Source organism: Asterias rubens, chromosome 22 (genome assembly GCF_902459465.1).
Source record: "Asterias rubens chromosome 22, eAstRub1.3, whole genome shotgun sequence".
Lineage (NCBI taxonomy): Eukaryota > Metazoa > Echinodermata > Asteroidea > Forcipulatida > Asteriidae > Asterias > Asterias rubens.
In genome coordinates, this window is record NC_047083.1 from 10,198,656 (window position 1) to 10,214,644 (window position 15,989).

The 15,989-nt window shown below is 37.0% G+C and overlaps 1 protein-coding gene across 2 annotated transcripts; it reads right to left on the reverse strand.

Moving 5' to 3' along the window:
• Nucleotides 1–3,020: 3,020 nt before the first annotated feature.
• Nucleotides 3,021–15,894, reverse strand: LOC117305481 (PHD finger protein 21A-like). 2 transcript variants are annotated; one of them, XM_033790358.1, is made up of 12 exons: nt 15,744–15,894; nt 15,204–15,236; nt 14,546–14,611; nt 11,240–11,308; nt 10,387–10,629; nt 9,767–9,886; nt 8,437–8,571; nt 7,839–7,902; nt 7,536–7,618; nt 5,741–5,887; nt 4,336–4,512; nt 3,021–4,011 (listed from the first exon to the last, which is right to left on the reverse strand). In XM_033790358.1, the coding sequence occupies exons 1-12, from the start codon at nt 15,804–15,806 to the stop codon at nt 3,913–3,915; spliced, it is 1,299 nt and encodes a 432-aa protein (XP_033646249.1). In that variant the 5' UTR covers nt 15,807–15,894; the 3' UTR covers nt 3,021–3,912. The 2 variants fall into 2 exon arrangements, with proteins under 2 accessions (XP_033646249.1, XP_033646250.1); XM_033790359.1 differs by lacking the exon at nt 5,741–5,887.
• Nucleotides 15,895–15,989: the final 95 nt, after the last annotated feature.

The window sequence follows — 15,989 nt, forward strand, 5'->3', positions numbered from 1 at the left end:
CCACATATCTTGCACCAATTGAATGTTCAAATATGCATTAGACTTGCACAGCCTGTTGATCATCAAGCAGTCCCCAATGTCCAAATATATATTAGACTTGCACAGTCTGTTGGCCATTAAAGGCAAAACCAAGGATGAAGGCCGCACTGGTAACAATTACTTGTGTTGATCTATAGTTTCCTTCACTTTATGTTACAAAAACTACGTGAGGCTTTCTTTTAATTCGTTTTCATTCAACGAAACTATGGGAGATATTGTGTCGCTGTTTTAAACAACTTTTCTTGTTTACTTTGAATAATTAATGACATGTATTTTGATCATGTACAATGTGATTGACAAGTACATGTAGCAAAATGTGCACACTGAATAAAGAAATGCACTATCAACTTGTATTTGTGACGAGTAACTAGTTTACATACTCATGAATATTCAAATGAAATATCAGTAATGTCAAAATATTAATTAGGTAGTTGTAAAAGGTTACAAATAAAACATTCTCAACAAATAAAACGTTTGCTCAAAGAAATTTATTTGTTTCTGTGAAAATGGTACACATTTACAAAGAACCCTCAGTTGTTGGGTCTGTAGGTCCTATTGACAGAATGTCCTTAGCAGATACTGGTTACCAACCAATAATATGCAATATGAAATACATTGACTGGTATCCTGCTAAATGTGCTAAGCAGGTAAACTTAATTATTTCTGCTTGAAATCTCGATGATATATAAAAGTGGAGTCGTGTTTCTACACCTCTTGATATGAACATTGCAACTAAAATGAAACATTTTAAGAACCAATTCCAAGGCTCTGCTTACCGCCCAATTCTGGGCTTACTGTCACCATTCTCCACTTCTGTGCCAGCGCCGAATTTCTGTGTAAGCGTAGAATGCCTAGAAAGGTGGAGTACACACGTGCAAAAAACCAAACTCCTCTCTAACCAGTGAAATACTCATGAGGTAAGCGCATAATTTCCTGCATGCTTGAGCTACACCGAGTCTTTGCTTACGGTAAGCAGAGCCATGAAAATGGGCCCTGTAGTGATTGCCATATTCACTCAAAACACAAACCATTCTAGGAAAGTACATTAGTTTTCAAAAATTTACTTTCAAATCTCTTAAAAAAAAAAATGCAAACTCACAAGTTCTTACATAATCCAACTCTACTTGGGTTGAAAAATGAAGCCGCAAAGATGTCTAAACAAAAAAACCAAAAAAACTAAACGATTCTTATCCAGCAATTGGTTTTTCACCCCTGCATGAAAACAAACCTAGATTTTCTTCACCACTAACCAAACAAATGTATCTTTCTGTATTTAAGGTACTGTTCGTTACATGAAAAAATCCCAAGCCTAACATTGTACTTTCCAACTATCGTATTTACCAATCTCATTTACATTTCTGTGACTTTTTTTTATACAATTGTTTTTTGATATCGACATTATCTACTCAAGTTGTCGGCCCTCAACGAGAACTTTTTATTATTTATACAATAAATTAAAATAATATCTATAATAACTCTCATCTTACACTACATACAGAAGTAAATATTTATGTAAAAACAACAGAGTAAACTAAAAGGTTTTATTTTGTGTTTTATCCTCTCCAAATTGCAGCAATTTTTCCCCTTTAATTTTATAGTGATGCATCTAAGAGATTCCAAACTGAGTCAAAGATTTGCACTTTCTCATTCTTAGAGGCACTGGACACTATTGGCAATTGTCAAAGACCAGTATTCTCACTTGGTGTATCCCAAGATATGCATAAAATAACAAACCTGTGAAAATTTGGGCTCAATTGGGTATGGAAATGCAAGAGAATAATGAAAGAAAAAAACACCATTGTTGCGTTTTTGTGTGTGATGTATTATTAAAGGCTTCAGCTAAAGTATTTTATTATTTTGGTGAAACATTACCTCTTTCTCAAAATTGATGTTACTTCAGAGGGAGCCATTCCTCACAATGTTTTGTTACTATCAACAGCTCTCTGTTGTTCGTTACCAAGTAAGTTGTTATGCTAACATTTATTTTGAGTAATTACCAACAATGCCCAGTGCCTTAAGTGTAAGCTACAGATCAAACTGACAGGATGATTGTTTCACAATCGAATTACAGTAAATGTGTCGTGTTGTTAAGTGTGGTTAGTTGCAATTCAAGAAAACAAAGACTCTCATGAAAATAAAATGGCAAACAAATCGCAAGAAAAATATTTCATAAAAGTAAATTATGAAAGCGAGTTCGAAGAAAAAAGTGAAAACAAATGAAACAAAACTGTAATACAAGTCATTCAGATTAATCCGTTCAAAAACACAAATATAACAAATATTTTACAAAATCAAGCAGTTAATAAATAGCTGAATCAGACCCAATAAACAAATTCACAAAACAAAACTGAGCGGCCAGAAAAATCCTCTGTAAAATGAACTCATATAAAAATCTTCATCAATTAATCAATGAATAAATAAATAACAGTAGCAAATATGTGTTGTACTTCCAGCACTATTTGCAAATAAATAAATTGACCGGTTAGCATAAAATCACTAAGCAACAAAAATGTGCTTAGCAAAAAGGGTCAAAATGTACATTTTCATCATCAAAAATTTGGCTAGTAACACTTCTCTGCTAAGCAGAAATTTGTACAATGCATAGCAGCTTTCAGAAACGGACCAGTGCCCAAATGAATAGAGCTGCCTCAGACAATTTTGCTTACCAGTTTTATGCTTAGCAAAAGTTACCAAGATTCCAGTGCATGTGACATGGTATTTTGTCTTGTAATCTTACTCTTATAAGCTTAATTTTTAAGCTTAGATACTTCTTGAACACAAGCAGCTCATAAAAGTAACCCATGGCGACAGCATTATAGTTTTACTTAAAACTTTGAAGAATAAAGTAACAGTTTGTGAGATGTTTTTATCTTTGTTTTGTTTTTGACAATACTGTTGTTAGCGTATTTATAAGAGGGTCATTTAATCTATATTGCTGAGATTAAAGTTAAAAAATTTACTTTTTTTTGCTCTTTTTTTCCCTTTTCGAAAAAACTTCAGATTGCATAGGGATACATTTTAAAAGCCTTTTTATTTATTTATTTATAAAATACTACAAATCAAATTTGTAGTTTGGGAAAGTTTTGTATAAGGGCAAAAAATGGCACAGATCTGTTCGTTAACCCATCACTGAATATTCATGTTTGACAACCCATCACTGAATATTCATGAGCAAGTCCCCAAATCCCTGGCAAAGATCTGTTTGTTAACCCATCACTGAATATTCATGAGCAAGTCCCCAAATCCCTGGCAAAGATTTGTTTGTTTACCCATCAATGAATATTCATGAGCAATGCCCCAAATCCCTGGCAAATATCAGTTTACCCCATCAATGAATATTCATGTTTGATAACACATCATTGAATATTCATGAGCAAGTCCCCAAATCTCTCCAAACTGTCCACTCAGCTGTCACCGTTACTTGACAAAACCTGACAATTAGTAAGAGGAGAAAAATGTCCAATAAGTGCATGCTGCAATACAACTGGCTTCTCAAAATACTTATAAATTACCTTTCATCTCACAAGTAAGGCAAAATGGTATGACACCCCTACAAAAAAAATAGGGTGCAATGTAAATATATACCCCCTGCTTGATACAGGAGATACCACTTTTGTAACAAAGGGGCGAGCAAACTTATGGAGGGGGAAAACCGCAGTAAATAGTTTAGAAATTTCAGTCTTATATACATATTTAAACAACAGTTTTGGCTCTGCCAAAAAATATCCAAGTTTTGACGTTACAAACGGGCGTGTTTTCAAGACCAACACTTCAGAATACCTCTCTTAAATAATGGTGGATTCCAATAGTACATATCTATGGTGTATCTATGGGAGAGTCCACTGCAGTACTGGGGTGATTTATGGCTTATTACTAAACCTGGAAGCGTGAGATAAACCCTTGTAGTTGAACGATGGCCTTTTCTGTTTTACGGAACGAATCCGTCAGGCCATCTCTGGCTTGCATTTGCTTCTGAAAGAAAAACAGAAGAAAAAACACAGGTCAAATAATGTCTCAAAGGTCACAAAGTGATAACATGGACATATATTATAGCTATTAATTTTTTGTTTTTTTAATTTGTATACAGCGATGTGTAAGTACTTTTAGCTCTGCAAACAAAATTCACAGAGTATTACTCAGTTGGATTTCGAACCCACAACCTTTGCAATTCTAGAGCAGTGTCTTACCAACTAGACCACTGAGATTTGCCATTTGGGAAATTACGTTGGTTAAGGGTTGTTTTTATTTGGAGGTAGAATAAATCGTCATTAGTTCTGGTCATTAGTATATACTTACAGCTATTGCATCGTTGAGTTGTCTAGCTTTGCCTTCAAGTTGAATACGCTCGTTCTGAAGCTCAGACGCCTTCCTCTGGAGTCGTTTTTTCTCCTCTTCCTTGGACATCCGATGTTGGACGTAGGTGTGGACGATGGCTAGAGTTCCTTGCCAATCAGATTGCGGGGATTCTTTGAACTGGAGTGGTCAAGAAGTGACGAGAGGTCAATAACGGGGTCGCAAAATATCAATTTGCTCATTCATTGAAGTATGATTATTAAAATTACTCTTCATCTAACAGGCCATGAAATTCCAGGCCTGAACTTATGTCTCGACTCTGATTGAAATTTTTTTTCTTCCAGTATTTTGAAAAAAAGGTTTCAGTATGTTCTGCTGGAATAGAGTGAATTAAGAATGTGCCTTAAAATGATTTTTAACAAGTTGACTCGATATGATAAACAATTTTTAAATATCAATTTGGGTATAAGTGTATAAAGAAGGTATTGGTTTGTAAGTTATGAGCCAAATGCATGTCTAAGATTAATCGGACGCTTAACTGAACCAACCCTTGGGTAGGCTTATACTCATCGCCAATCAGCGTGTAATTAAGAATTAAAATTAGTTCTTCAGTCGAGAGAGTCATTTTTAATCCTTTTTTATTTTAAATTGATGTCATGCAAAATGTGTAATCGGTTTTTCACTATTTTCTTGTGATCCAAATGGCCGATCGATCTCAAACATTAACAGGTTTGTGGTTTACAAAAGTGCTTACACTGCCAGCAACTGTTTTGTTAGCAAAAACCAATTCTGTAATGATTCTTTAAACAGGATTACCAAAATACTTTTTCAAGATTCGCTGCAAACAGCGCTTGTTCTGGCTATGCTTTCATGGAGTATAAACCCACCCATTAGCTTTTTTGAGGTATGATGGACACAATAAAAAGTGCACTGTTTGGTTTGGGTGTATACAGACAGATTACCCAAACGACAAAGAGCAAGTTCCTGTGTGCTCCATCAGTACCTAAAAGTTGACTATTTTAACTCTAACCCAGGCTGGTCGACCATTGGTTGACTACTGTGGTTGACCATTTGGAACCAGCCTCGAGCCCATGGTTTCTTCACTGGTCCCAATAGCCTGTTCCATCCTAACATGTGTAAAGCGCAGAGGGAAACCAGTAACACTATAGCAGTAATGCAGGGAGTGTTGAATACCGTGGTACCAATGGTTGACTAGACTTCCAACCGAGTCGCTCGAGTTAGTGCGTCACTGCGCATGTACGTTGCTGGTCAGTAGTCAGCTAAATGTTGCACACTCGAACTTGCTCATAGTGTTATTGAATTGTGTCCACCATATCTAAAAATGGCTTATAGGATCCCCTTTGCATATGAGTGAATACACCAGTACTGGAATACACATAACGTGTACCTTGCACTGTGGACAACTCCACAACCCCGGGGGTACCGCCAACAGAGGGGGTTCTAGACACCCAAGGTGATACACCAACGGACAGGTGTCGCACATGAGCAACTCCTCTGTGCTTAGACCACACGCTGAGCAATGATCCTTGTGCTTCTGTATAGAGCAGGGGGTTTACATATAGGGACATACACAAACAGAAAGATGTTAAAATAAGAATCATGCAAAGCTTTTAGAGGAGTGGGGGAGGGGTGGGGGTAGGGTTGGGGTAGGGTTGGGGTAGGGGTAGGGTTGGGGTAGGGTTGGGGTAGGGTGAGGGTAGGGTTGGGGTAGGGTTGGTGTAGGGTTGGGGTAGGGTTGGTGTAGGGTTGGGGTAGGTACTGCGTAGGTAAAGGGATGGATGGGGTAGGGTACGGAAAGTTGAATCATGCAAAGCTTTTACTGGAGTAGGTAGGTATGGAGTAGGGTTGGGGTAGGGTTGGGGTAGGTACTGGGTAGGTAAGGGGATGGATGGGGTAGGGTACGGAAAGTTGAATCATGCAAAGCTATTAGAGGAGTAGGTAGGTATAGAGTAGGGTTGGGGTAGGGTTGGGTAGGTACTGGGTAGGTAAGGGGATGGATGGGGTAGGGTACGGAAAGTTGAATCATGCAAAGCTTTTGGAGGAGTAGGTAGGTATGGAGTAGGGTTGGGGTAGGGTTGGGGTAGGTACTGGGTAGGTAAGGGGATGGATGGGGTAGGGTACGGAAAGTTGAATCATGCAAAGCTTTTGGAGGAGTAGGTAGGTATGGAGTAGGGATGGGGTAGGGTACAGAGTAGGGTTGGGGGTTTACATACAGAGATACACAACTACAGAGATGTTAAAATAAGAATCATGCAAAGTGTTAGAGGGGTGGGGAGGGTGGGGTTGGGGTAAGGATGGAATAAGTTAGGTAGGGTTGGTAATACACCCATCACACTGAACTCGTTCTTACTACGTTCTGAAAAATGTAGTCTGGATGCAAGACGTTGTTATTCACACTTTCACTCAAATATCGCGATCCACCACTTGCTCCCTCCTCGCAGCGCACAATACTACCGACTTGCATCATGACAACACTTTTAAGAATGTAGTGAGAACGAGTTCGGTGTGATTGGGGTTTAAGGAAGGATTGGGATTGGATAGGGGAGGGGGTTGAATGAGAGGGAATAGCAATGGTAAACAATTAAAAAGGAGTAGGCTAGAAAACAAACAGACAATGAAGAGGGAATCGCACTTGTTGTTTGGACGTTTTCAAGACAAAGGTAAGGAACTGAGCTGTGTTTAGGGCTTGGTTTCGGGGGCAGGGCAAGGGTCAAATTATGAATAGTTTTTCTAAAGATATCTAAATAGGGAAAATAAAACAGAAGATATTGGCCGTGTTCGAATCAAGCAACTTTGTATGTGGCTTTGACCATTGGCAGCGATAGCGCTACAGAAGCACACTTTTCAGCGATCCAACCGTCACATCTTTCAAAGCTATTAATTCGAACACAGCCATAGTCGCTAAGCAGATTTCATCAGCATTTTCAACTGGTAACCAGTCAGTTGTGAATAATATGCTTAGCTACGTTTGACTGGTTACCATGAAAAGGGCTGAAGTGTCTTCATTGGTTTAGCAAACCGTGAAATGGTGCTAATGATTAGGTCTCATAATTCAAACGCAGTCCCACATACCTTGCAGGAAATACTGTATCATACAGCGCCTTGAGCGCCATTGAGTGACGGATCTGCGCGCTATATAAGAAACTACTACTATTATTTATTACAAGTAAAATGATTCTTACATCAACCTCTTGTTTATGAAGTGCCCCATTCATACTGTTTTCTGCATCATCAATAGAATTATCTGAAGTCTTTTGAAGTTTCCCTGTGGACGAATAAAATAATCAATAATAGTAAATAATAAAGGGGGTTTTAAATTTATTCATTCAATTTACCTTGTATTTCCATACTGTCAAAAACACAGCATTACAAAATGCAACAACAATGTAATAGCGAACAGAGTATACAATATACAGCTGAATTTTCTCTACAAAACACTTCAGAGGACTGAAGGACAAGAATCGTAAGGGTAAAACGAGTCTTACCTTTTTTCCGTTTCTCTTGTCCGAACCCATTAGCTGCAAGGAACCTTGTTGCCGACTGCCGACTCTGAAAATACAACATAACATTGTTCAGAACTGGAAAGACATCTTTGAGGAGGCAAAGCCATTTCCAATTTGCAAAGAGCATTTCTTTGGAAAATCTGGAAGTCTTTGGCCCCAAGGCCAAAACCATGGCCTAGCGGTTAAGAGCACCGGATTCAAGCTCTGGTGTTTCTGATCAGTCGAGTGTGAGTTTGAGTCCCAGGCGTGACACCTGTGTCCTTAAGCAAGAAACATAACCATGATTGCTCCGTAAAGTTGGGGAGGTAGTGCTTTCTGCTCTACCAGCTAGGCTTCTGATGGATATAATACCCAAGCCTACATCCGTTTGGACTGTGAAGAGGGTAACCCTGTTTCAGCCCCAGGAGTAGGTGGCAATGGCCCCTGGAAAAATAGTTGATTGTAGCCCACACCTTGAAGTGGCCTTCAGGTCTGGTGTGTCTGGCAAATTGTATACGAAAAAGATGAAGAAAAAAAAGGGGACACAAAATACGGGGGAAACGAAAAGAACAGCAATGATCGCAAATGTTTAAAGTCTTACCTCCATCTCCTGTCTGTCGTAGTTGGAGAACTGAGGATTCGCCGTGCTTCTCCTCTTTCTCTCGGACCTTTTAGATTTGAGTTGTTCAGCCGTTTTTTGTGTGATTAAACCAAGCGAGGCCATAAACTCAAGTTTCTGTCAAAAAAGAATTGGCAATAAGTTAAAAAAAAATCGCTAATTACAGAAGGATTGCCCATCCATGCTTTACAGGTTTTCATTTTAATATTACGTGACATTTAGATTGATAATAATAATATTAATAACAATATTTATTTGGCGCTAAATACGTAAGTTTCTAAGTGCTAAAATTGCTTAACTGAAACTGTTAATGTGTTACTGTAACATTTAGTTTCTTGTTTGCAAGAAAAACATTTTTATTTTAGAAAAATAAGTATTAAATGTAATTTAAAAACAAGTAGGCCTATCACTCTAATTCCTAAGCTCAATAACCTTTGATGTTTAACTCTCTAGTTCACTTGCAAGAAAAACGACAAATCTTAAGAAAAACAAATTAAAAATTAAGTTTAAAAACAAGTATTACTCTAATTCGTAGACTCAACAACCTGTGAAGGGAAAGACAATGAATAAACAATTTAAAAAATCACAGCAAAATATACAGTTAAATAGCAAATCAGGAAACAAATCAATAATTTATTAATTTATATTGCGCCCATTCTATAAAATGTACACAAGCGCATCAATAAACAGACAATGATTAAAAAGCTAACTGGTACAAGCAAGGAAATACCACAATCCAAAAAAGAAAAAACACAAGACCCTTAAAGGACTTCTCAAACAGTAAAAATGCAAATATAAAGACAGTAGATACAACAGTAAAAATGCATTGACATAAAGACAGAAGATACAACAGTAAAAATGCATTGAAATATAAAAGACAGTAGGTACAACAGTAAAAATGCATTGACATAAACACAGGCTACATGTAGATACAACAGTACAAATGCAATGACACATTAAAGACAGTAGATTCAAGAGTAAAAATGCATTAACACAAAGACAGTAGATACATCAGTAAAAATGAAATTGACATTAAGATAGTAGATACAACAATAAAAGTGCAGTGAAATAAAAACAGTAGATACAACAATTAAAATGCAATGACATACTAAAGACAGTAGATTCAAGAGTAAAAATGCATGCGGCCTGCCCTACAAAATGGCCAATTTTATAGCAACAAAGGGCTTTTTCGATACAGTCGATAATAACAGCAATGAAGACGGAGTTTTGAAGATAAGGGACAGGCAGGAAAGCATACAAGAAAGAAAACTAAGACGAGTATTTAAAAATGAGCATTAATAGTAAAACTAACCTCTTCCTCAGCTGATAATGTCTTTTTATGCGTGTGATGCTTTGAGCTGTTGTGACTTGACAATGTCGTTCTGGGCAATGCTGTTAACTTCTTGTATAGGTTGGTAGGACTGCTAGATTCCTAACAAGAAAATACAACATTCTTATTATAGATCTTGGGTTCTTAAAACTTGGCTTATTAATATTCTCAACAATAACAATAGCAAAGACTTGTGAATATAATGCGCACATATACCCTGCTGGGTGTGCAAGGCGCAGTAAAAACCAAAAACCAAACAAAAGAAAACAGACACAACAAATTTAGTCTGTGACATAAGATAAGTTTTTAGAAGAGATTTGAACTTGTTGGACAAAGATGAGATCTAAGATTAAGTGGTAGAGATTTCCAGAAAATTTATAAATTGCTAGTCTAAGGCCAATAAGAGGACTGTATTAGATTATGAATATTCATAAGTGTCTAGTCTATAGCCAATAAGAGGACTGTATTAGATTATGAATATTCATAAATGTCTAGTCTATGGCCAATAAGAGAACTGTATTAGATATGAATATTGATAAATTGATAGTCTATGGCCAATAAGAAGACTGTATTAGATTATGAATATTCATGAACTTACTAACCTTTGGCAGTGATTGGCTGGGAGGCAGTTTACTCTGTGCAAGTCGACACGCCACATTGGGCACTTTAATAGGTAGTATCGTGGGTTTATTAGTCAAGATAGACATTCTGGTAGGCGTTGTCGGTGATTGGTGCGGATGGTGCTGTGAGGTGGCCCTAGGGGGGCCTGGGGGCGTCTTGTTGACCGATGTGATACGATTCGGGATGTTTAGGTTCTGGGACGTTGTGAGGGGCGTGGACGTAACCTGCCAACAAAAGAAGAAGAAATATTCATTCATTTCTTTTACCACACACAAAGAAAAGTGATATAATTTACATTAATAATTAAAGAAAACATAAGTAAAAAAGGATTATGTGTGAGGATTGAGGTCTCCAAGAAGCATCAGCTTGTCGAGACTCCCTCTATGGCTAGTGCCAATCATAAACGATGAAAATAAAGGTTCAGGCCTGTATGCCTCATTTTTGAAAGGGGCAAGGGCACCAAGGCATTTTCTCCTTCGTGGAGGGCACCCTACACGTATGAGAACATTGTAAAACTCTACTGGAGCATTTCAAGGGCACTTAGGCAATGACCAGGGGGTGTGGAGGCAATTGCCTTTGTTGCCTCTGTGAAGTATCAGGTCTGGAGGCTGATGAAAAAGAACTACTGGTCCACTCTGCGCTGTGCTATGAAAACGGCTGTTGGTTAGCATGGATGCGACAATACCCAGAAGGCTTGTTCCAAATAGTCGACTAGCGTAGTCCAACTACACAGATTTCAGGCAATGTTAGTCCAACTAAATGGTCAACGATAGCCCTTACGCGAACTTGGCCCAGACTGACGTAAAAGGAAAAAAAAGAGGAAAGGAGTTATACCTGATCATTCTTCCCTGGCATTTCTTTCTGAATCCCAAGTTCTGATCGCAGTTGCTCTACAACTTTCTTCTGTAAGTGCAATAAAAAGAAAAGAGGAAACATTTGTTAATCGACCAAATTCTTTTTAAAACTTTTTTTACAACTTAAACCATCTCAACTTAAATTCATTTATCAATTTCTCTGATAACTTTTGTTTAACGACAGAAAGGAGAAACAAAAAACAAGAAAACGTCTTACAGCGCAGAACTGTTCACATGTAAATTTCTACCATCAAGGGCCTCTAGGCAATGACCAGGGGGCATGGAGGCAATCGCCTTCATTGCCTCCGTGAATTATCAGGCCTGTATGGATACTGTACATCTTAAGCCCCCTATAATACAATGTATTTAGTTTCCACTATGGCACACTGTATAAACCAGTCTGACTATCTTTCTTTGTTCTCAAACTCCTTCACTGTACATCACTGACTCAGTGACTGTTGCATGAACAATTGATTTCTATTGTTATGTCCTAACACACAAAACTATGCATGATTGCTAGCCTTTTGTTCATCAAGGTCAATCAAGTAAACAATGCACGATCAGATCTACTGGTCCCCTTATAATGTCATAGCAAGACACAACTACTCCCAAAATTTTTACAAAATAAAAAAGTTATACCAAAAGCAATAAATACTACTGCATGCCTCAAATTAACCCATGACACCAACGACAATTGCCTTGGTGCCCTGTGCTTTTGCTGTGGTGCCCTTTGCAAAATCCCTCATAGAAATGCCCCTTACCGATCCACTAAGCGCCGCCCCATTGCGTATTGACCAATCACAACACAACGAAGGTCCGACAAATAAGGTCCGACATGCGTGCACGGATCTTAGCGCGTGCGGCAGAGTTGTGCAGAAAGGCATTGGAGAGCCCCACGTGTTCTTGCTCACACGTGCGTCGTGGGCGGAGCCTACTGGATTGGTCTATTGTCAGAAGACCAGTATTCTCACTTGTATCCCAACATATTATGTATCAAATAACAGAGCTGTGAAAATTTTGACTCAATTCTGCAATTGGTCATTGAATTTGCAAGTTATTAATAAAAGACAAAAAAACACCCTGGTTGCATATATACAAGGCTTCAGCTGATAGTTTTTTTTACTATTTGAGTGAAAAATTACTTCTTTCTCAAAACTATATTACTTCATCAGGAGGCGTTTCTCACAATGTTTTATACTATCAACAGCTCTCCATTGCTTGTTACCAAATAATTTTTTATGCTAAATGAGTCATTACCAATATTGTTCAGTTGGTGTTACTGGAAACCTCCTCATGTAACTCCAACGATACAAGTTTAAAATCTACTAGACAAGTTTTTATGCTAACAATTATGTTGAGTAATTACCAATAGTGTCCAGTGTCTTTAAACCATAATGCTCTCATATGTGGTTTTGTTTTCGTCTTTTCCGTTTTAATCAGGGCCCAATTTCTCATTCTAGTAAGTCAAACACCATGTGTTAGCTCAACACACTAACTGTTGAACTCTATAACTAGTATCCTACTGACCTGTGTTTCTGGCAAAATGTCAATTGTGTTCTCAAGCACAAGGAGTTTTTTCACAGGTTAGTCATTTTAACCATAGAAATATGTATCTTCCACCACTTCTAGACAGAACACTATATGTAGTGCAGGCCCGATACGGAGGCGATTGCCTCCTTGTCCCCTTTCATTGCCTTGGTGCCCTTGAAATGATCAAGTAGAAATTTACAATTTCCTCATACAAAAAGGTTGACCTTTACCAAGGGGAAATACAACACTTGACTGCAGGTAACAAACCTTTATATTTTAAACACAACAAAAGTGTGCATGTTATGAGTATAGAACAAATCCACAAATTGTGATTTTACGACTTTCCAGAAAAATGGTGCCCTACATAAACGCAGTATTAAAGTAGTCAACAATAACTACTTTAATTCAATACCTTTCTTTTTATCAGGTTCGCTACTTGTATTTAAGCATCAAAGAGGGCGCTGTTTAATCTACCAGCCTGTACTAAAATGAAGTCAGTGTCCTCAACACCATCATTAAACAACAGTTCACTAAACCGAACGACGTGGACGTACGTTGCATCTCAAACAAAAGTCATGACCTTGTGCATAATTTGAACAAAATGGATACTTGCTTGATGCCAATCTTGTACTGTGGACACGCACCAACAATACCACAGTGTACATGTACATTATGTCAGGCTTGGCCTCCACAGTTTACACTAGTCCAGCATGAATTGTCTACATTAAAAACTGTGGGCTAGTAACAAGTAAAGACCACTTCTGGAGTCTGGACTTGCCCTGTGGACAGCTAAATACAGTCCATTGAAATAAACACACATTTCTTTTCTGATTTGAATAATAAACTTCAAAATGTGGTTAAATTAAATTTATTTTTAGTTAATTTAAATGAATTTTGTTTTGTTTATCGGCACACTTTCACACTTTCATACTAATATTAAAAGAAAGAGAAATGCAAAACCAAGAAAGGACCAAAATTAAGAAAAAGTAACCATTGCCCCCCCCCCTCCCCACCACCTCCAAAATAACAAGAACAGAAAGATACATTTTTATTCTAAAAATTACTTTTGGTTGACAGTAGAAATTCTTTACAAGTCCTCACTTTTCCCAACCTTGCTAAAAGTCAAGGTTTACAGAAAAACAAGGTAATTATCATAATTTATTCAGGATTTTTTTTTATCCTGCAGAGATGTTTGTGCCGTGTATTCTGATCTTTGTGTACACAAATCATGATATTCTATCTTTATGAACACTGGACATAGAATATAGTCTGCAAGGCTTGGATTTTGGGGAAAATCTACAAGATCGTAGCTCAAAATGTTCAATCATTATACATTAAATATCACATTGCTTTATCATTTTAAAGGGAAATGTTTGGTAGAGAAAACTTGTAAATTATATTTTTCTTAATACTAATCAACTCATTATAAAACATGTCATCTAAAAATACTTTGAAAAGGAAAGTAGAAGAAACTTACAGGTCAGTAGCCTCAGGGGTTGTAATAAAAAGTGGGGCAATCTGGACCAAAATTTAGCAACTTTCGTCGAAGCACTTTGACTTGAAACAAGATTTTCGGAATGTATTTTACTTGATGTTGATATTTGATTTTAAAAGCACCAAGCCTGTGCAACATGGTTTTTATTAAAGATTTTGTTGTTGTTTCATATCAGCACAGAAGAATAGCTTCTACATGAAACCCAAAGTAATTTTTGGCACATTTACAATAAAATAAAAACATAAATTATTATATACGAACCTGTTTTTCACTCAGTGACGTTATTTTTGCTTGTTGCTCATGTAACTGTTTCTTCACTTCAGTATTCTAAAAAAAAAAAAAAAAAAAAAAAAATGTTTCTTAATGGAATTCATTATTAATGACCTACGAAAGATAAATACATAAACAATCAACACAAAAACTGCATAAAACTGAACATTATTTTTGGCAAAGTTTGTTTATTAATAAAAAAAACAAAAACAACAACAAACACAACACAACAAACAAACACCCCAACAAAAAAGGCAGTGAAAAAAGACTGCAACTTTTAACTTGTGTGTGACCGGGAAAAAAATAACAATACTTGGGAAAAATTATTTTACTATTTATGGTCATAATGAGTGAAAATGTGGCCATGGAATCAGCAATCTAAACAAATATCAAGAAAGAGAGCAAAACAACTACCAGGTCAAGTAATGACAAATGTGAACAATTGATCAGTATACGATAATTTGTATCAAAATTACAAGCCAAAAACAAGTGACAGTCAAAATATTGAAAAAAAAAAAAAAAAAACTTTATGTCAAATCAAACAATTAACAAATGAATTATCAATCAATACCAAAAAATTACTTATTTTTCGGGACAATTGTTAACAAACCCTGTCAATAAATATTCAATACTTAAGAAATTAACTTACTTGTGGATCATTCTTCATTTTGGCCACCAAAATCTGCATCCAAAAACAAAGAGTAAAATTTATTCATCGAAAAAAAAAAAATCAAAACTTGCATTGGTCATGCAGTAATGCATGGGAATAGACAATGGAACACTTGCGTTTTATGCGACCTACATGTACACACGTCTTGTCACATGAAAAGATCCAATTTAAAATCGCAAATACACCATTTTACCATAAAACTATTCACAAATTAAGCTCCATGGTTGGGTAAGCATTACTTACTTTCCATACGACGTAAAATAGCAGCTGTAGGTGTCGTTAACACGGATGAAAATACTGGGAGAAAAGTTCGCAAAGATAGAGTTTTGGAATGGTGGTGTACTCCGTACGCGTTCATTCATGTAGTGATATCTTTATGCAGTTTACTATGGACATTTAAAACACACAGGGGTATACTGCATAGCTCTACTCACTTAACCTTCTCTTTTTTTAATACTCAGAGCAACAACTACTCCTCTACTCAAAAGACCACACACCAAAACCTTCCTTAAAACTCACCTGATGGCATTGAATTTCTCGACGAAGCTGCAACTGCAGTTTTTCTAAGTCTGAGTTCGACATCTTGGTGAAACTTTCGGGCCGGAAACAGGGTTAACCTGCGGCCTTTTTCTTGCTCCCCAAAACCCCAAATTTTACGTTTTACGGTCGAGTCGATTGTACGTACAGTTCACAAAATTGGGTTACTGTACGTACATGCATTAGAGTATGCTGCGGAGTGATATAAACTCAAAATAATCATCAAAA